General features: G+C 45.9%; 5 protein-coding genes across 5 annotated transcripts; 4 read left to right on the forward strand and 1 right to left on the reverse strand.

Moving 5' to 3' along the window:
- Nucleotides 1-5,558: 5,558 nt before the first annotated feature.
- On the reverse strand, nucleotides 5,559-6,114 carry LOC136420347 (uncharacterized). The gene is made up of 2 exons (XM_066407205.1): nucleotides 5,842-6,114; nucleotides 5,559-5,753 (listed from the first exon to the last, which is right to left on the reverse strand). Exons 1-2 carry the CDS (start codon nucleotides 6,112-6,114, stop codon nucleotides 5,559-5,561), a joined length of 468 nt encoding a protein of 155 aa, XP_066263302.1.
- Nucleotides 6,115-9,572: 3,458 nt separating this feature from the next.
- Nucleotides 9,573-10,037, forward strand: LOC136420401 (craniofacial development protein 2-like). The gene has a single exon (XM_066407296.1). The coding sequence runs from the start codon at nucleotides 9,573-9,575 to the stop codon at nucleotides 10,035-10,037; it is 465 nt and encodes a 154-aa protein (XP_066263393.1).
- A 33-nt stretch (nucleotides 10,038-10,070) lies between these two features.
- On the forward strand, nucleotides 10,071-10,664 carry LOC136420497 (craniofacial development protein 2-like). The gene has a single exon (XM_066407454.1). The coding sequence runs from the start codon at nucleotides 10,071-10,073 to the stop codon at nucleotides 10,662-10,664; it is 594 nt and encodes a 197-aa protein (XP_066263551.1).
- Nucleotides 10,665-10,707: 43 nt separating this feature from the next.
- Nucleotides 10,708-11,193, forward strand: LOC136420543 (uncharacterized). Its single transcript, XM_066407497.1, has one exon. It carries the CDS (start codon nucleotides 10,708-10,710, stop codon nucleotides 11,191-11,193), a length of 486 nt encoding a protein of 161 aa, XP_066263594.1.
- Nucleotides 11,194-18,832: 7,639 nt separating this feature from the next.
- LOC136420768 (microfibril-associated glycoprotein 4-like) lies at nucleotides 18,833-21,156 on the forward strand. The gene is made up of 2 exons (XM_066407868.1): nucleotides 18,833-18,855; nucleotides 20,820-21,156. The coding sequence occupies exons 1-2, from the start codon at nucleotides 18,833-18,835 to the stop codon at nucleotides 21,154-21,156; spliced, it is 360 nt and encodes a 119-aa protein (XP_066263965.1).
- The last annotated feature ends 270 nt before the right edge of the window (nucleotides 21,157-21,426 follow it).

Raw genomic sequence — 21,426 nt, forward strand, 5'->3', positions numbered from 1 at the left:
CTGCTAAAGGCAGCCAAAGGCGACTTTACGCTTTGACAGACAAACAGCATGCTGTACTACTCCATACAAATTGGTCTCTATACCTGTTAACTGTCTCATTACTATAAATATTTTAAATACGCAGGGATTTGACTGTGCTTTTAAAGGACATAAGACACCAATATAATGACATCAACATTAAGAATTTCCTGTAATTACATAAAACATAATATTATTGTTTAATAACATAGACATTTTCACAACATATTCACACTTCGGATGTTATTGAACATCAAACCATGAAAATATCATACCTCCAGCTTTTGATTCTTCCCACCAGTTAATTATATTAATCAGGCATATACCTGAGAATATAGAGAATATTATTGATGATAATTGTGAACCTGTCTTAAATAGATTAGATAGAATTTTATGTCCCTGGAAAGGGAAAAAATTATCTTTATTTGGTAAAATAGCTATTATTAACTCTTTAATTGTTCCTCAGTTCACTCACCTCTTTCAGGTGCTTCCATTGCCAGACAAACAGTTATTTATACAGTATGAGCGGAAAATTTTCTCTTTCATCTGGAATGGAGGACCTGAAAGAGTTGGTAGAAAAACAATTTATAATTCCATTGACAATGGTGGTCTAAATCTAAAAAACCTGTATGCCTTTGCACTCACAATAAAAGCTTCGTGGGTCCCCAAATTATACTTTAATCAACATTGGTTTAGTACATGGCTGTTAAAAATGCACCCGGCTTTTCAATCAATTTTTTTTTCCTTTCTTTCAGCTAGAGTCTATACAGCATCTTAGAATAAGTTTGTTTTTAAGTGAAGTCTTATTGGCATGGTACATATATCAGTATAAAATCCCCACAACCCCTGATGAGATCAAACAACAATTATTATTTATGAATGGAAATATTCTTATTGAAGGCTTACCGGTCATATTTAATGCCTTTATCAATCGAAAAATTGTTTTTATAAATGATATCATGAATATTGATGGCAGTATTATGTCTTATGATGAATTCTGTACAAAATATGGAACAATTTGTAATTACTTTAAATATAATCAATTAATCTCTGCCATTCCCAACAAATGGAAATCAGTTTTATTTGATACTTCTCCAGGCCAAGTATGTATCCCTGCAACACAGAACAATAGATGGTTAAAACAGATAAAAATTAATAAGAGTATGTATAGATTCTTTTTGATATGTAACAATCTTATTGATACTTCTCACAAGGTGCAATTATCATGGCTGTACCTCTTTGACACCCCCATCCCCTGGAAACAAGTATGCACCTCTTTGATGTTATGTACTATTGACTCATCAACTAGATTTTTCCAATATAAGATTCTGCATAAGTTCTTACCTACAAATAAGCTGTTGTATATTTGGAAATGTATAGATACCCCACTGTGCTCATTCTGTCATGATGAGGATGAATCGTACATACATGTCTTTTGGGAATGTCCGAACTTAACCCTCTTTTGGAACAAAGTCAAAACCTGGTATTACCATAGAACAGCTAGATATTTACTGTTAAATGGATTCAATGTTATCTTTGGTAATTTATACTCTGGAACGCCCCCCATTGAAAATTTAATAATATTACTAGCTAAGGTTTATATATATAGATGTAGAAAATCAAGGACTTTGAATTTTGAGTCTTTTCTTAACTACGTTCATTTTTTCTACAAGGTAGAGTATTATATAGCCCTGAAGAAAGACAAATTGGACAAGCACCTGGGGAAATGGGGCACGTTATGCAGCTAAATATGTGATTCATATGATTCATTTCTTGTTTCATTGAAACTTCTGTTGTTATTTTTGTCATGCAAGAAATCCCTTAATCTTCAGTTACATTACAATATTCATCTCTGTTCGATGAATTATGTGATCATTACCGAATTTCAGTTACTATTATTATACCTGATTTCTTATTGTTTGTATATGAGCACTTATTGTTGGATGGTTCTCTTATTGTATCTTGTTATGTTCTTTGAATAATAAAAATAATAAAATAAAAAATTATATTAATCAGTGACTTACCTGCTCATGACGTCACAACGAACATGGCAGCGGATTTGGAACTTTGCACAACGGCTCGGAAAGAACATTTAATTTTATTTTTACAAGAAAACGAAATAGATATTGTTACGTCCTTTAATTAAATGTTATCACGACAATCAAGCACTTTTTGCTCATTAAATAATGTTTTTCGCAAGCCGTTGTGTAAGGTTCCGAACCGGCTGCCGTGTTCATTGTGACGTCATGGGCAGGCATTAGTCACTGATTAATGTAATCACCTGGCTAGAACATCAGATAAGAATAAAGAGCTGGATCCATGGAAGTATGGTTTCTGATGGTTCAATGTTAGATAACATCAGAAGAATGCGTATTTGTTTTAAACGTTTATATTCCTTCAATGATGCTATTCCTATTTCAGATGATAAGAAAATGTTGTATTTTGGTGTCTTATATCCTTCAAGGATGACATGGGGTGTTTTCGATAGTTTGAAGTTCGGGGCAGCGCTATATTTTAATAATCAGCCATTCGGAAACCACACAGTGACTCAGCAAGAGCTACAAATAAAGTTTAAAATAACAGCATCATTTTGTCTATTTTTTTTGTGTCTGACTCAATATTTCTGACTGCGCACCTCTCGGCCACCAGTGGTGCGGTCCAGCTGGGCAACTTCACATTGTCGCACCATCTGGATGATTGCATGAAATATACTGACACATGGGATGTGCAGTAAAGTGGCTTCTACCTCTTACATGCAACCATTTTACCATGTTTTGGAAAATTGTTTGTTTTATTTATTCGCACATAAAAAAAAAACAGTGACATAATTAGAGGTACAATAAAAACGTGCAGGAGGGGGATGAAGCCTGCAAGGCTTATAGATGCCCTCCTCCTTTTTACTTAACAAATTTACACAATGATTTGTATCAAATGTACAAAATGTATCCAGTAATAGATGAAATATTAATCATGAATTACTTGAGTGTTCTAGATTTAGTCTCAGAGAACAGATAACTATATCAGATAGTGTTAAGAGAAAAAAGAACCTATGTTAAGGAAGCTGACTGCATATATATATATATATAGTTTTCTTCTAAGTTTATCATCCATATCTCGACATTCTTTTTGTTGTCCTGCTTCTATACTGATGTCTTTTTGAATATTTCCCGTCTGTCCCCAGGAAGATGAAGCTGGTGCTGCCGCTCGTCCTTCTGTGCCTGGCGGGCGCTGCCTACGACACCCGAACATGTGACAACGCCATAGACTGCAAGGAAGGAGAAGATGAAGTAGATGATAGGAAGGTGGAAATGAACAAGGTGAGACGATTTTCTTCTATTATTTCTGCTCAGCTTTTAAGAAAACCAAGGATGCCAGGGTAAATTTTTCCATTTGCTACTTTTGGAACACGTTTCCCTGCCGACTTGCGAGGGGTGATCAATAAGTCATCGACCTCACCCAGAAGTAAGATGCAAAACTCAAATTTCGGGGAATAATTTCTTTCATAAAGTCCTTTATGAATGTCTACCAAAATTCACATCTTTGTGATCATTACTTTGCAGACGACACTCAGTAACGTTAGGTAGAAGGATAAAACATGGACAATTGAGCTGCGACCTGAGCTGATACCCTCATCTTTTTAGTTGAAATAAGAACTTCAAGTGAATCTTCATCAAACATTTTGACAATGTCTTCGAAGACTCTATGCCGAATCATGACATGAGGAACTCGACCCACACAGCTCTGATCACAGTGCACCCTTGTTTTTCTCATCACTTACCTACTAGTTTTCAAATTAACGTCGACTAAAAAGAATTGGCCACAATAATTTGAAGTTTGGTGTATATTGCTAAAAGCATATTAACTACATAATTATGCCCCTAAATTTGAGATGTGAACCTTATTTCTGGGTGAGGCCGAGAACTTATTGATCACCCCTCGTAACTGGTCATTTCCTGATGATGATGATGATGATGATGATGATGATGATGATGATGATGATGATGATGATGGATTCTCCTGTCGGTACGACAGATGAGTAGGCCCACACGTCATTTGCCAAGGCGGGTCCTCATGTGGGAATGAAGACCAATTCGTGACGCACATGAACGGCCACAGATGCCGCACGGAAAGGAACAGTCTGGTGTGGAGCGCTGTTTCCTCTTCTCCTTCTTCTCCTGAATAGCAGCAGCTCTGTTGGCCTCGAATGTCCTAATTCCTAACGCGCACTGATTTCTCCACAGCGCTCTGTCTTGGGCAATGGCTTCCCAGCAGTCAACGTTGATGTTGCAGCTCTTAAGGCTTGTCTTCAGATTGTCTCTGTACCGTTTGAGGGGTCTGCCCTGGTTGCGGTGCCCTTCTTTTAGTTGCCCGTATAGTAACATCTTGGGAATTCTGCTGTCTTCCATGCGGACAATATGTGTCCTGTCCATTTTAGCTGGTACTTGATGATCAAGCATTCAATGCTAGGGAGGCCACACTTCTTTAGGACCTGAAGGTTGGACACTCTGTCCTGCCATTTGATGCTGCAGATTTTCCGGAGACATCGCTGATGAAACTGCACCAGTAGTTGGATGTGCCGGCGGTAGGTTGTCCAGGTCTCGCAGCAGTAGAGAAGTGCACTCAGTACAACGGCTTTGTACACAGAAATCTTGGTGGAGAGGCGGATGCCGTGGTCGTGCCACAGTCTCTTCGTGAGTCGGCCAAAGGCTACACTTGCTTTTCCAATGCGCTGCATCACCTCTGCGTCAAGAGATCCACTGCTACCCAGGTAGCAGAACTTTCCCAACAGTCTTGATTTCTGTGTTGTTGATGACGATGGGAGGAGGTGGTGGCCCGTTAGCAGCCTGTGATGAAGTGTCTTCATGTCGTGGTTGTCGGCTGCTGCTTGCAGCTCCTCAGCCTTTCTTCCCCACCAGTTATTCTTCATCTTCCGCAGCTTCTGCTGGTAATCCTGTTTTTTCCTGCTGTCAGTCTTGTCATGAAGGTGATCATTGTGTGCTTTATGTACCTTGTCGATGAGCTTCTGAATGCCTTCTTCTCATCAAACCAGTCTTGGTGCTTCCTCTTTACAAAACCAAGGGTGTCAGCTGCAGCGCTGTAGACGGCCTCTCGGAAGGTCCTCCATTTCTCTTCCAGGTTGTCTTGCTCCTGCTCGATGTTGGACAGTGATTTCTGAAGATTTTGCTGCAGTGCTTCCTGCTTGATGCTGACTTGAGCAATGTTCAGTTTCCGCAGGGGCTTTTCTCTAGCCGTCTTCCTTTTCAAAGCAAGGTTAAGGTCCATCTTGCTACGGAGTAGGCGATGATCGGACCAACAGTCGGCTCCTCTCATGCAGCGTGTGCTATGAACATCACCTCTATCTTTTTGGCGCACTATAACGTAATCTAGCATATGCCACTGTCTTGATCGAGGGTGCATCCATGTGTTTTTGTGCTTGTCCGCTTGCTGACATATTGTGTTGGTGATGGACAGTCTGTGTTGAGCACACAGTGATAACAACATCAGTCCATTGGAGTTGCACTTTCCGGTGCCATGGTGTCCTAAGACGTTCGGCCAGGAGGACACATCTGTTCCAACTCGTGCATTAAATCTCCAAGGAGGATGACCTTGTCCTTGCTGTTCACCCCCGAGAGCACACGGTTGAGGTCCTCATAGAAGGCTTCCTTGATATCATCTGGGTTTGTCATAGTAAGTGCGTACGCGCTAATGATGGTGGCAAAGCAGTCCTTTGCAAGCTAGACGTAAGGTCATCAGTCGGTCATTGATCCCACACGGTAGGTTGTCGAGCTTTCTGGCAAGCTCCGTGCGAATAGCAAATCCAACGATAGACGTCCTCGGGGCATCTTGAGGCTTCCCGATGCAGTAAAAGCTGTAGCCTCCTCCTATCTCCTCAAGTTGAGTTTCTCCAGCAAATCTGGTCTCACTCAGAGCTGCTAGGTCAATCTGGTACTGGCCCAACAGCCTGGCAATGAGTGCGGTGCGTCGCTCTGGTCTGTTTCCTCTGTCTAGCAGAGTCCTCACATTCCATGCCCCCAGAGTCAGGGGCTTCCTTATCTTGTTTCTCCAGTTTCCTCGGCCGCAGGACTGGATGCCCATGCAGGCACGGCCTCCTGCCAGGGGCGCTTGTGTGGTAGGCTTTCTTTAGGGATCCTTTTATCTCCCCTTCCCCTTCCGGGGAGAGCAGTGCTGTCCCTGGAAAAGGCTGCTCTGTCGCTGTGGGAGGATACGAACACTGCAGCTACCACTGTCTACAGTTGGACGACCATCACCCCACAGCCGCCTGTGTGCAGAGTCGTGTGCTAAGAACTCCCGGCAGCATCCTCTACTTGTTCCCGTTGCCACTTCTCCATCGCCACAGGACTTTGTACAACGTTAGGTAAAGAGTGGCGCCATTGCTTGTTTTGGCGACCTTTGTGCCTGACCGGCATAGTGAATTTTTAAGGTGAACAAGGGGTGTGCACTAGAACCTTCTCCACCCTCTCGCCTGCTGACGCACGTAGTCCCACAGGTGCAGAAACTGCCACGTGTAAGACGGCCCCAGCATGTGCAGCTTTTTTGGTTGGAGTATCCGTCTCCGACTGTTGTACTGCCTTTCGTCTGGCCTCTCACCCGTAGCCTGCCCGGCATGGTTAGACCTGCCAGGGGCTTAAGCCCCCGCCGATATAGCCCACAGGATCCTTGAGGCTCACAAGCCTCCCCACCACGTCAAGGCAGCAGTACGGGGGGAAGAGTCATTTCCTGATATTAACATCTATACTAACAATGCCGAACAATTGTTGTATACTGTAACATAATGATATTGTGATGATGATGATAATGATAATATTGAATCTGAGGTAATGTTAAAGCGGATGACAAAATGTAAATTCGAGGCAAGATTGTGATGTGACTCTCTTTTGTGTATTATGCTTATGATGTACGAGCCGCCTATCTTCGTGGAATCGATGACAACATCAATCTGTCGAACTGATTAAAAAAAAAAAATTATCAAAGAATTCTGTCCGATATCTGCTAAACACATCTCTAAAATCAGGTCTGTTGGCTTTACGCCTCCGATAGGACGATGCGACTCTTTCCAGTCGTGTCCAGGTCCGGGCGTGAACTCGGGCCGCTGGATGCACAGATTGTAAACCAGATGTGGTGAAAGGCAAAGTGCGCAAACCACTGCCCACGCGGACACACACACACACACACACACACACACACACACACACACACGCACGCACACACACACACACACACACACGCACGCACACACACACACACACACACACACACACACACACACACACACACACACACACACACATGTCTCAGTTTGAATTGCCCCTCAAAATGCTACTTCGAGGGGAGAGTACAAGAATGTCAACAAAACGGAAAATGCGTGATCCCACAATTAAAAATCAAATTGTCATCATTTCGACCTATATGCATCAGATTTGCGGGAGGGTGTAAGGTCTAAGGGAAGGTTTCATAGTAAATGAGATCCAAGACAATAACTGTTAGGTGAAGGTAAGAGGTCGTGGAACTATTGTTACATCTTAGACTCGAAATACTTCACAATGTGATCCAAGACTGAAGTAGCCAAAGTGATGTCGCACGTGGGAAGTTTGGTGTGTTTCAATGATAAGCCGTCATCTGTTGTCTTCATTAAAATTGTTACTTCACTCCGACTCAGCTGAGCGAGACCATGGAGAAAGGAAAATATTTAGAAGATAAGATGGACCGCCTGACGTCGATGGTGGGTCACCTGACGTCGAAGGTGGGTCACCTGACGTCGAAAGTGAACACTCTGCTCACCAGGGTGCCTGCATCTCCTGTTTATGGTAAGTACTACTCTCCAAGGGTCAGTGGTCACGCTCCAATATGGTCGCCTTTTTGACAGCTGGGGAGTAAGCTCTCTCAATTTCTGCAATATCTTGTGTAATCATTGCAACTAAGGTACTATTAGATCACCAAAGCATTGGGCATCATATCTACTTACTATAGAAGCATTATAATCCTTCATCTCTCTCTAGATCTTGCAAAATTACAAATTCTTTCTTGATTTTCCCCACCCCCTGCATTTGGGGTGGGGGGCTATGTAAATTATCTGAGAGGCATCCCCAGCTGACTCCTCAAGGCTGAGTCCTGAAGATAGGCCATCTGGTGCTTTATACTTTACATTTACATTTATGTTATGTATAAATACATGCTAAGGTTATTTGTGAAACTTATGATGTACTTACAGGTTATATATATATGTCAAACTAGCCTAGTCAGCAAAACTGCCATGACAAATTAGTTCCTACTTACTAACTTAGACCCGCGTAGTTAGACGCTATCTTGTACCACGCAGCAGGCCATAAATGGTGCACCTCGAAATTGTGTTGGTTAATTTTATAAGTGTGTTCAGTGTGTACTACACCCAGAGAAAATAGCAATTTGACTTGTACGGTAAAACACAGGATCAGTATGTTTATTTCAAGATGTAAACAAACTTGTTAGACTCTGGAAAAGTAAACTTAGACAAGCTGTCACTAGGCCTGTACTTTGCATAACAATGATGACTACCCTGACTGTATTAACATGTTTATGGAGAATAGGGACAGACAATCCAGTTGACACAATAGTGACCTGCTCTGCAACTAAAACAACACTACCGATTAGCATCCATTGCCAAATACATGTACCCTAATTACAATCACTAAGCACAGAACTTTTCTTGAGAATATCAATTACTGATTATTTCAATGCTTGAAGTCTGACCATAACTAGTTCACAGCCTGTGCGTCAAACTCCGATGATGTATACAAATACTTGCTGTTGCTCTCTTGCTACTGCTAAAATCCCTCTGACCTACTGCACCTGGGCAGACGGGGCCCATCAGCCTGGGAAGGCAACCCATCTAAGGGAAGGAAACCCTGATCCCAAACCTCCGCTGCCTTGCGGCATACCTGGACACAGGAAAGGCTTAAAGGCTTCGGGAGAACACCCTGAGGATAAATCTGGAGTCGGAGCCCCGAAGGCAGTTCGATGCTAAATACAACATCGCTCTGGCAGCTCCTGCGACGGCACTGGTGCCAAAATGTAGCAGCTCTGCTGTTCCTTTGGGCCCATCAGTGACGTGGAGAGGGGGGACATGCTGCATGGGCAACAACTCGTCCTCCATATCATCCCGCCCGGGCTAAAATCCTACCAGACCCTACACTGGAAAGACAAAACCCGGACAATACACTGGAGAGGACACTCCAGCTTCGTCAATAGCGTCGACACAACACGGGCAGCAACAGTTACCGGTTTTAAGCCATCGCTCGTTTGGCGTAGAGCGTGGCGCCAGGGGTTGCTACCGACGGTGGGAGGGATCCTCGCGTCCCATTGGACAGCTACCGCCCGCCTCAAGCTGGGCAGCCCCCAGCCAATAAGGTGCTGTCTCGCCACGGTCTACTATCCTCGTGGGGTGTGCGGGGAATAGGATAAACTCCAAAAGGTAGGTCGTCATGTCCGCACCCGGCAACAAAAGACAACAAAAGAGACCAGCTCTAGAACTGGGATGTTGGAACGTTCGAACTATGATGCCTGGCCTTACAGAGAATCTTAAGGACATTGATGATGCCAGGAAGACAGCTGTTATCAATGATGAATTGAGGAGGCTGAACGTGGATATAGCTGCACTTCAGGAAACACGCCTTGCTGACTCAGGCACTCTAAAGGAGCAGGACTACACGTTCTACTGGCAGGGGAAGGGGTGCAATGAGCCCAGGGAGCACGGAGTAGGCTTCGCGGTGAAGAACACCTTACTGAGGATGGTGGAGCCGGGAAGTAATGGATCTGCGCGTCTCCTCACTCTCCGCCTCAACACAACCAAAGGCCCCATCATCCTTGTCAGCGTATACGCCCCGACACTTGCTGCCACCCCTGAAGAAAAGGATGAGTTCTACGAGAATCTCACAGCTACCATCAGGAACATTCCCAGTGACGAACAACTAGTCCTCCTAGGTGACTTCAACGCAAGAGTGGGTGACGACCATGAATCCTAGCCAGCATGCCTGGGAAAATTTGGTGTTGGCAAGATGAACGAAAATGGACAGCGAGCGCTGGAGTTTTGCGCATATCACAACCTGTGCATCACAAACTCGTACTTCCAGACCAAGCCCCAACACAAGGTTTCCTGGCGACACCCTCGCTCAAAGCACTGGCACCAGCTGGACCTGATCCTGACAAGACGGACCTCGCTCAAGAACGTGCTACTCACACGTACGTATCAGAGTGCAGACTGCGATACAAACCATTCCCTGGTATGCAGCAAGTTCAAAATGGAACCGAAGAAATTCCACCACGCAAGACAGCCGGGAAAGCCACGTATCGACATCAGCAGAATGGCTCAACCAGAACTTGTCGAAAAGTTTACTGTTGCTTTTGAGAAGGAAGTTAACAGCAAGCCATCTGGACTGTCTGCGACAAAAATGTGGAATGATCTGCGAGACGTGATGCATCGTACAGCCATGGCTACCTTCGGAAAGAAGACCACACAGTCACACGACTGGTTTGATGCCAAGTCAACAGAGATGGCCCCCGTGATAGAAGCCAAACGTGCTCAGAGCCGCAAAGAACAAAGTCAAACAGACAGCCCGACGGTGTGCCAACGAGTACTGGAGCAAGATTAGTGAAGACATCCATATAGCTGCAATAACAGGAAACATCAGAGGTATGTATGATGGTATTAAGAGGGCACTTGGACCAACCCAGAGCAAGACAGCTCCCCTTAAGTCCACCACTGGGGAAGAGATCGCAGACAAGAAGCTACAGATGGAGAGATGGGTGGAGCACTACTCGGACCTCTACTCCAGGCAAAACACTGTGTCCACCTCAGCCCTCGACGCAATCGAATGTCTGCCAACCATGGATGAACTAGATGCTGAGCCAACCTTGGATGAGCTCAACAAAGCCATCGACAGCTTGTCCACAGGAAAGGCACCAGGCAGTGACGCAATCCCGCCCGACCTACTCAAACACTGCAAGACCGTCTTACTGCTCCCGCTACACGAACTTCTCTGTCAGTGCTGGAAGGAAGGTGCAGTCCCACAGGACATGAGAGATTCCAAGATTGTCACCCTCTACAAAAACAAGGGAGAGAGAAGCGACTGCAACAACTACCGGAGAAGTGCAGGGAATAGAACATGCCCCTGTACATAGCATTCATCGACCTCACCAAGGCGTTCGACATGGTTAGCAGAGACGGCCTCTATACTACAAGATCTTACCCAAGATAGGCTGTCCACCAAAGCTACAGAGCCTCATCGAATCCTTCCACACCAACATGAAGGGGACAGTACTGTACAGTGGCAACCTATCTGAGCCATTTAACATACGCGGCGGTGTAAAACAAGGCTGCGTTCTGGCCCCCACGCTGTTCGGGATCTTCTTCGCCCTGCTCCTGAAGCAAGCCTTAGGAATAGCAACAGAAGGAATTTACCTCCGCACAAGATCCGACGGCAGACTCTTCAACCTCAACCGCCTCAAGGCCAAAACAAAGGTAAGGGGAGCCCTGATCAGAGATCTACTGTTCGCTGATGACGCCGGACTTGCAGCTCACAGAGAGCAGGGACTCCAGTCTTTGATGGATCGCTTCTCCAGGGCATGCAATGACTTTGGTCTGATTATCAGCCTTAAGAAGACAGAAGTGCTGGGCCAGGATGTAGAACCACCCCCGGCCATTACCATTGGTGACTATGAACTAAAGGCTGTGAACCACTTCACATACCTCGGATCCACGGCGAGCAGCAATCTTTCCTTGGACAATGAGATCGACAAGAGGATTGGAAAGGCAGCAACTACACTCGCCCGTCTCACCACTCGAGTGTGGGAGAACCCTAAACTCTCTGTCAAGACAAAGATGGCCGTGTACAACGCATGCGTTCTGAGCACACTTCTCTATGGGAGTGAAACGTGGTCGACCTATGCCAAGCAGGAGAATAGGCTAAACGCCTTTCACATGAGGTGTATGCGCCGTATCCTTGGCATATCATGGAAGGACAAAGTGACCAACACCGAAGTGCTGTCCCGCGCCGGCCTCCCTACCATGTTCACCCTGCTCAGGCAGCGCAGACTTCGCTGGCTAGGCCACGTCCGTCGCATGGAGGATGGCCGAATCCCCAAAGACCTTCTCTACGGAGAACTGATCTCAGGAAAGAGACGTAGCGGGAGGCCACAGCTGCGTTTCAAAGATGTCTGCAAGAGGGACTTGAAGGCTCTAGATATTGATACGGAGCACTGGGAGGACCTTGCAAGTGACCGTTCCAGGTGGAGATGCACACTGTTCAGACAGCTCAAGTCAGGAGAAGCCAGACTGATGCACAGCGCAGAAGAAAAGCGGATCCGCAGAAAAGAGCTTTGCAACAGAACTGAGTCAGCTTACAGATGTGATTTTTGTGGCAGAGACTCCCATTCTCGTATAGGGCTGTTTAGCCATAGTCGGTGCTGTAGGGCTGTTGTGAATTAGGATTTTACCATGGTCAATACTGACCGACGGAGGCCATATATGACTCTCCAAGCGGAGGTAATATCCGGTGTATTTTCGACGTAGTTTATACGATCTTCTATTTTCTCTTCAGGAGGAGGGAGATCCAACTAAAAACAGAAAAGTAGAAAATCGTGTAAATTACCGCGAAAATACGTCGAAAATACCCCGGATCTTACCTCTGCTTGGAGAGTAGTAAGTACTATCTGCTTGTGTCAATATAGTAGAGCCAAGTTCATCTCCTGTTGAATGCCCTAACTTGGTGCTCGCTTACTATCCACGCAGAAGTTAGGCTCCTGCTTGTTATCTCCATGAAAAATGGATATATAGTTTTGGGTGTGTCTGTCTGTTTGTCTGTCTGTTTGTTTGTGTTTCCGGACTACTGTAGTCAGCATAACTCAAGAACCTCTTGATGGATTACGATGATATTCGGTATGTGGGCAGGCGTAGTGAAGCCGAAATTCAAGGTCAATTTTGGGCCCCCTGGTATGTGACCTTGGTACTGCAGCAGAAATTCACCAGCCTGGGATTGCACACCCGCCATTTTTGCCTCTTCTCTTAGAGTAGAGTAGAATAGATTAGAGTAGTTTAGTACAGCCAGATTGACAGTGCATCAAGCCCAGCTCCAGCTGCGTACCGAAGAACCCCAGTACCCGCCCACGGCCCACTTCACAGTACTAAGTGAGAGCTACACGCCGACGCATCTTTTCCGGTCTGACTCTACGCTGTTCGACAGTGCCCGGTGACGTTCTGCGGCCTGTCTTTCCCAGCCCTGGACTGTTTTGTATGAACTCGAATATCTAGCTACTCTCCCATTTAGATTCAGCAATACCACTACAACTAACTTCTTTTCCGCTACGCGGTTTGGGGCCCTCACTACCCTCGGCTTGGCCGTTGATGTCTGTACAACAATAAGCCTCCATCACAGAGCAGATTCACAAATTAAAGACATCACATGCCCCAAACCGTGTAGCTCTCTCCTTGTTTTGTGTAAGTGTAATTATAGTAGGATTGGTCTGGACCAATCGTAGGGAATTACGCTGGAGGAAGCGACCTCTGACCTCCGCTCGTGCCACAGTCATTATTGCGACATCCGCCGTGCTGAATGGCCGACAAGGCTCGCCTCCCGTGCAATGTTACCACCATCCCGCCCTTGCTGCAATTTCACTTCTTTTAAGAACTCATAGGATTGTTTAAATTTACCAACACTGTACGTAATACATTACAGTTTGTGTTGTGACCGCCAAGACCATTGTCTTTGGCCGCTGATGTCGGTACAACAATAAGCCTCTATCACAGAGCAGATTCACAGATTAAAGACATCACATGCCCCAAACCGTTTAGCTCTCTCCTTGTTTTGTGTAAGTGTAATTACGTTAGACTCAAGGTCCCACCTCCACATGTTCTTAGCTCTTCCCCGGGGGGTTCCACATGAAGGTTAATGGCCAGTCCCGATCCATCCCCTGGGCAAGATGTCAGTCCCATGTGAGATACAAGGTCACCAATTCTTACAAATATTACCTTGGGGGAACCGCAGTTCTGGGCACTAATGAAGAGTCTTGATACACTACTAGACAGTCAAATATCTCAATGTTTGAAATAGTTTATTGTTGATTAGATGTGTCTATTCCAAACATTGCACTGATTCTATCCATAATGTTTCCATAATGTAGACGATTGTGCTGGAGCTAAAGACGCCGGAGAGACGATCAATGGAGTCTACACCCTTGGTGCCCCCCTGGCTGGTGTACAGGTCTACTGTGACATGGATAGAGATGGTAAATATTGTTGGAACACGTAGGGATCTGACATACACAGCTGGTGTGTTTTATAAAGGGACTAAGCTGCGTATTTAGGAGCATCTCTGTTCCAGTCGGTTTCTGTTCTGATACAAAACTAGGCAATGCTGTGATGTCATTCAATAATATATAAACTCTTTTACAGTCTACAACGTAATTAAGTGTGTTTTGTAATTTTGGCACCGCGCATGTACAGGAGGCGGCTGGACTGTGATCCAGCGGCGGCAGGACGGGTCGGTTCCCTTCGACCGGACCTGGGAGGAGTACAAACAGGGCTTTGGGAACAAGGACGGGGAGTACTGGCTTGGGAACGAGAACATCTACCTCCTGACCACGCAGAAGAGCTACACGCTGCGGATCGACATGTCTGATTGGGAAGGAGAGCATCGCTTCGCGGAGTACAGCACGTTTAGGTTGGTACTACTCCTTCTAGTGGGATTTCTTGGCACACATCACAGTACTAGTTAGGAAGTCCCAAGGAAATATAACATAACACAAATGAAGGCCTGAGAAAGTGTACTAAGTTACATTGTAATCCTCCTTATTTACAAGCAAGTAATAAATAAAACAAATTCGAATGCTGGGATATCCATGCGCTTGAGGTCAAGGGTCAACCAAACAACTTACATGTTTCCTTACATATATTGCTTACAGCAATTGAAACTTGTAAACAGAAGAAATTTTAATCAACAAAAGTTTTACCCACTCGGCAGTTACTTCTCGCCTAAATTTGTATCACCCTTTATCCTGATGTTCTTGCACATTGTAATGAACATTTCGCTTTTTTTTGTTGCTCCTTTTCATGCGGCCTTCTTGTGTACCAGTACCTTCCACGCATGAGAAGCGATTCCTTGCTGACATGAGTACTATCATGCCTTTCTTCACCATTTCCGACATACTGTTGCACATTATCGGGCACATATTTCTTGTTTGTCTGTATTTTGACCTGAAAGTTACATACCCAACGTTACTTACACAAGCATGTACAGAACAGTCGCACAGTGTAGCCTCAGATCACTTCTGTTTGGCCTCTCTAACTGAACGCCTGTGACAAATAAATTAAATTCATTCGTTTATTACTTGGCTTAGGCTCAAAGTCCCATATTCAGACAGTCCAAACACAGGTACACATCTAAAAAAGGACTAAATGTCTTGAACCTTGAACCTTGAACGAGGACATCAGTGATGTCATCTCGGGAGAAAATGGATTCTTCTGCGCCACTCAGTCCGGTCTTCCATTAGCGATCTCAGCTCTGTTGTTGAAATGTCACTGAGCCCAGCATCCCTTTTTAGATTGTCAATGAGGGTTGTGCGTCTCCTGCCCCTTTTCCTCCTTCCCACTGTTGGCTCCCAGAGGATAAGCTGGCTGGCTGTCAGCTCGGTATGCCGGACGCAGTGTCCAGACAGTGCCATCCTTCGGTGCCTTATCTTCTGGGAGAGTCTGGGAAGATCACCGTAGAGTGCGGAGTTTGTCATGCGGTCCTCCCAGGTGACATTCAGCACTTTTCGGAGCATCCGGGTGTACATCCCGTCGAATGACCTCTCGTCCTGTACTGTCAGAGTCCAGGTCTCCGAGCCATACAACAGTACACACTCGACAGTTGAGACGAAAAGTCTCCGCTTGAGTTTGCTGTCCATGTTGGACTCCCAAACTCTTCTCATGCTGTGTAGGGTGCTCCAGGCAAGGGCTCGTCTCACTCTGATGTCATGCACTGTTGAAGTAATCCATCCGCCCAAATATCTGAAGTCCTTGACAACCTCAAGCTGTGTACCATCCAGAGAAGTTACTTTCTCGTCGGTCGTGTTGTAGGCCATGACTTTGGTCTTTTTGGCGTTCAACTGTAGGCCGATCCTTCTACAGTGTCGTTCCACCTCTGCTAGGAGGATACAAGCTCTTTCTGCTGTATCGGAGATCAGCGCAAGGTCGTCCGCGAAGTCAAAGTCTGTCACCGTTCTTGCTGGGACTCGACGGCTGGCTCGTCTCTTGAGGGTAAACCCCAGTTGTTCTTCCCTTCCATCGGTGGCACATCTGAGAGCGTAGTCAAGTGCCATGACAAACACGAAAGGTGCCAGCGTGTCCCCTTGCAGCACACCTGCCAGGATTTGAAAGGTCTCAGTATCTCCGTCCGGAGTCCTGACTTTGGCCCATGTCTGTGAGTAGGTTGCTCCTATCGCTGTCACCAGTTTCTCAGGCACTCCGTAAGCTCGCAGGATGTTCATGAGCTTTCCATGGTGGATTGAGTCGAATGCCTTTCGAAAATCGACAAACGACATGACGCAGCTAAAGTTGTTGGACGTAACCCCTTCAAGCAGTCGCCTGATTGCCACTATCTGACCCACGGTGGATCTCCGCTGTCTGAAACCATTTTGTGAGTTTCTCAGCAATGGGTCCACTACGGGTCTCAGTCGGTTGAGTAGCATCCTATTGTAGAGTTTTAGCACAAGGGATATCAAGCTGATGCCCCTGTAGTTATTTGGTTTTGTCAGATCTCCTGATTTCGGGACAGGGACAATGATGAGCGTCCACCAACTCTCCGGTATCTCCCCGGTAGAGAAAGCCTTGTTGATGAAGCCCAAGACTATGTCATCAAGCCCTGCGTACTTGAGAAACTCAGGGGTTCTGCCATCATCCCCACATGCCTTCCCACATAGGATGGACTTCTTGGCTGTTGCATACTCTGCTTCGGAAAAGGTTTCGTCAGAGATGTCAAGCGTTTCGTAGACTGGGTTGATAGGCGTATCCTCCTCGCTTATCTCTGGAGGGCTGCCCAACAGGCTGCTAGGTGTGTATACCAGAGAGATACACGTTCTTCAGGACTACTTGCTCTGAGCTTGGATGTTTGTGAACTACTCCGACCTGTGATGTCGTTGATTAACTTCCAGGCCGTGACAAGTTTCGAGCCCTTGTGTGCTCTCTCCACTTCTTCAATTTTGGCTGTTAGCTCCTCTTGGTCTATGATAGCATAGGTGCCATACAGTTCCTGTCTTTTCTCCTTGTACTTCTCTCGAAGCGGTTTGCTCTTGTTCCCAGACAGGTACTCCTGGTACGCCTTCTCAACCTCCTCTCTCACTGCACAGACCCTTGGGTCTAGGCACTTGACCTTCTTCTTTTGTCTTGGCACTTTTCTCAGGCATTCTTCAGCAGTTGCGACGTTGGCTGAGATGAACTTATCACAGTCTGATGTCTGCCCCTCATCATCCTCCAGCTGAAGCGCCTGATAGCGGTTCCTCACCTCAACAGCATATCGCTCTTGGAGGCCCTTGTCCACTGCTAGGTCACTCCACATGTACTTCACCACCTGTTTTTGCTTGTTGGACTTGCTCTTACGCAGCCGTAGAGACACATTTGCTGTGACTACCCTATGGTCAGAGTAAAGTGAGCTGAAGGTGCTATAAGCCTCACAGTTGGTCACACTGTTCCTCCATTTCGCCCTCACAATGATGTAGTCAAGCTGGTGATAGGTGTCCTGTGGTGACCTCCATGTCCACAGTTTACCTCTCCTCTTCTCAAACAGGGTGTTTGTTGCAATGAGCTGGTAGTCTTCCAGAATCTCTAGTAACCGTTGGCCATTGTTGTTCGTTAGCCTGTTGAATGTGTGTGGCACATCATCCGGGCTCAGTCGAGCATTCGAGTCTGTGAGCAGAGCTAGGAAATCATGAGGAGCCACACCTTCAATTGCTACACGTAGTTGTTTGTAGTAAGCGTCCTTGCTGTCATCATCAGCTGCTTCCGTTGGAGCATAGGAGACAATTATCGTCATTGCCGGGTTTCCTCTTAGCTGGGCTTTGATGATACGGTCTGATAGTCGCTCGACGCTTATAAGGAGATCTTGAGCTGTCCTACCAAGTACAATGCCCACTCCTCCCGTTGCTGCCTTTGATTCATTTCCCAGGCTGATGCAGTATATAAAGCGTACCCAAATGGTAATGAATAGCTGTTTATTTCATCCCGCCTGCCTTGTCCATGTTTCCATTTAGTCTCCTGAATACCACATATCTCTACTCCATATTGCTTGAGTTTCTTGCAAAGTTCATCTGTCTTGTACACCACCTCGGTGTTACTGCTCCCCACGTTAGTGGCTTTCAGAGTTCGCACGTTGAATGTGCTGAGGCGAAGAGGATGTTTGCATCGAGGGATCTTTCGTTTGGTTGTCGCGTCCCTCCACATGGGTTCTTCAGGCTCTCCCCCCTCATGCGAGTTTACGGGAGGGTCGTCATGATGCCCCATAGGGCCCACGCGGATACCAGCGACGCTCCTGGGGACTCCCGCCCCTGGAAGTATAGGATTTGGTGAAGCTTCTTGATCCATTGTTTCCATACGAGGCAAATATAGGCAAGGGTTGCCAGTCCTCATTGCCCAGGTTTTATAGGGACTTGTCCTGTCCCAATACCTGTGACCCACACATACTGCTAACTTGGGTCAGAGTGCCCCCACTTTGTGCTGGACTGCACCTCTGTAGGACCACCATGACTTCATACACCACAACATTCTGTCAGTTTATCGCCAGCTGCCGCGATGGAGCTACCCCAGGCAAGAAGGTAGGAGCGTTGGATCGGGTGCTCATCCCTTAGACAGGTTGCTTTCACCTCAGCTAATGACCCCCCATGGGTAAGGGGAAAACCCTGTATAGGTACCCGTACCGGTATAGGTACCTGTATAGGTATACCGGTATACCCCTTTTGGTGCCCCAAAAAGCCAGGAAACAAGCTCTGACGGCCGCCGGGCACCCAGAACGGTGAGTTTCTGTATAACCGTCATAGCGTGCGGATCAGCACGTGATCACGGCAGAATATGACGGCAATTTCCTTAGGCAACAAAATGCGTCACAAACAGAAAACAAAGTTTTAATCATTCTATAATCGCTTATCAGAGGACGAAACTTACCATTCACAAATATCATTATTGTAACGTCTCACGCTATTGATAGAGACCGGGCACGGCATATTCAGACAAATCACGCAGAATCGCCGTAATGTTTGTGTCGCAATTAGTGGCTACTTTCCGTCTAAGCGGCTATATATAGTTCGCACATGTGTCAAGGCGGATCTTCTGTGCATCAAGAACGGCGTTTCCTATGGGTTTTACGCAGGATTACTGGCAGTTCCAGACAAACAGATAATAAGTATTGCATCTGAAGATGATAAAAAGCGGACAAGTTGATAGTTTGGCTGTTTTTTATTTCTTTTTAGAACGGTTTTTTTAAGGTCTCCGAGATCGGTGCTCGCACGTTCCAACAGGCGCTCCGCAAGAACTCCCGTATTTTCCAAAACTCTGTCCTTCATAGAAATCAAAAGATCGTAAATATGATTGTTCAGCTATTTTTTGACCGACCATAGTCAACTGTTTGAGTCTTATATCAATCTGGGGACCGTAAAAAACAGCCGTTCTGGGTGTCCCATATGGCGACTGTCAGAGCTTGTTTCCTGGCTTTTTGGGGCTCCAAAAGGAGTATACCGGTATACCTATACGGGTACCTATACGGGTACGGGTACCTATACAGGGTTTTCCCCTTACCCGACCCCCATCTGGCCATCTCATAACCCAGAGTGGGGGAAGGGAGGGGGGCTGTCAGATTCTGTCCTTTGTCCAAGGTGGACATAAAGATGGCTAATGTGGGTCATGGGATCACTTAGTTTCGGATGGGACAAAGTAAATAGAGAAAAAAGTTGATGAAACTAAAAATAAACAAGAGTGGGAGGGGGGCAGAAGAACTGTTGAATGTTGATAAGTCAAAGTGGTCTAACTATCAAAACAAAACAAAAATGAACATAAAGAGACTTTAAACCCTATCATCTACTTTCCATGACACTAAAATTGGCCTACCAGAGACCCTCTGCACAGAGGATTAAGATGGATACAGATCCCCAGTGCAGCAGGATCTAAGGATGCGGCCATCTTGGATCTGACCCCTGACCCCCAACCTTCAAATGTCTTCAGCTATGATAAACTAGTATGTCATAACATCACCACTAAACTGCCCCTAACCGAGGACGTACAAGCTGACTGTAGTGTCGCCAGAACAGACTTCGTTTACTTAGTGATTTCTAACTCAGTCTGATTACCTTAATTTTATTCAATTTCTCCCTCAGACAAAAAGCTAATCACCGTTGACCCGTTAACATTGCGCCACCCCATGTTAGTGTTATAATTGGTACGGTCCGATGACCTATGATGTAATGAGGTAACCCTCGTGCTCCTTGTTCGCCATGTTGTGATTCCACTGAGATGTTCATAATACAGCTCGTCTCCTCATTATCGCACCCGTTGTATCTTTGAGTTGTCGCGTACGTGTTATACAGATGACGTTGATAATGACAATGAAAAAGTTCACATACTTCTTAAAACAACAGCAGCCACAATCTCCTCTCCCCACTCAGCTACCATTACTAACTCTCCCTTTTCTTGTTGCCCCAATATGTCATATGCAAAAGCAATTTCGCTGTCCAGAATCACGAGAAATTCATAACGATTGCCTAACTGTGTGATTAATGTCCCCATCCAGGGTGTCCGGTGAGTCCGACCAGTACATGCTAACCATTGAAGGCTTTAATGACTCAGGAAACGCGGGAGACTCCATGACTAGTGATTACTCCAACAACGGGCAGCAGTTCTCCACTGTGGACAGGGACAATGATGCCGACAGCAGTCGCCATTGTTCTCAGCAGTACGGAGGACAGGGCGGCTGGTGGTTTAGGAGCTGCGGCTACTCCTGGCTCAACGGCCGCTACCTGGGGGACTGTGGGAACTCCTGTGCAGAGGCGCAAGGTGTGATGTGGTGGACCTGGACAGGCTGGAGTTACTCCCTGAAGTCTGTGTCCATGAAAATCAGACCACGATAATTCCATTTGCTCTACTAAATCTGATCACACCCAGTTATCCACAAAATACTTCATTCTACGTGGTCTATATTGCCGACAAGGAACATTCCCTATTATATAATAGCGATTTTGGTTGTTACAACACCAGAATCATAAAATTGTATGTATCAGTGAGGCAGATATTTCGCTTAGTGAGGTCCACATATAACTGGGTAAGTGTTCAGATGTAGTTGATCTGGAGCAAACTGAAGGAGTGAGTCACTGAGGGTGAGTCCGAGTGTGAGTGAGTGA

Source organism: Branchiostoma lanceolatum, chromosome 1 (genome assembly GCF_035083965.1).
Source record: "Branchiostoma lanceolatum isolate klBraLanc5 chromosome 1, klBraLanc5.hap2, whole genome shotgun sequence".
NCBI lineage: Eukaryota > Metazoa > Chordata > Leptocardii > Amphioxiformes > Branchiostomatidae > Branchiostoma > Branchiostoma lanceolatum.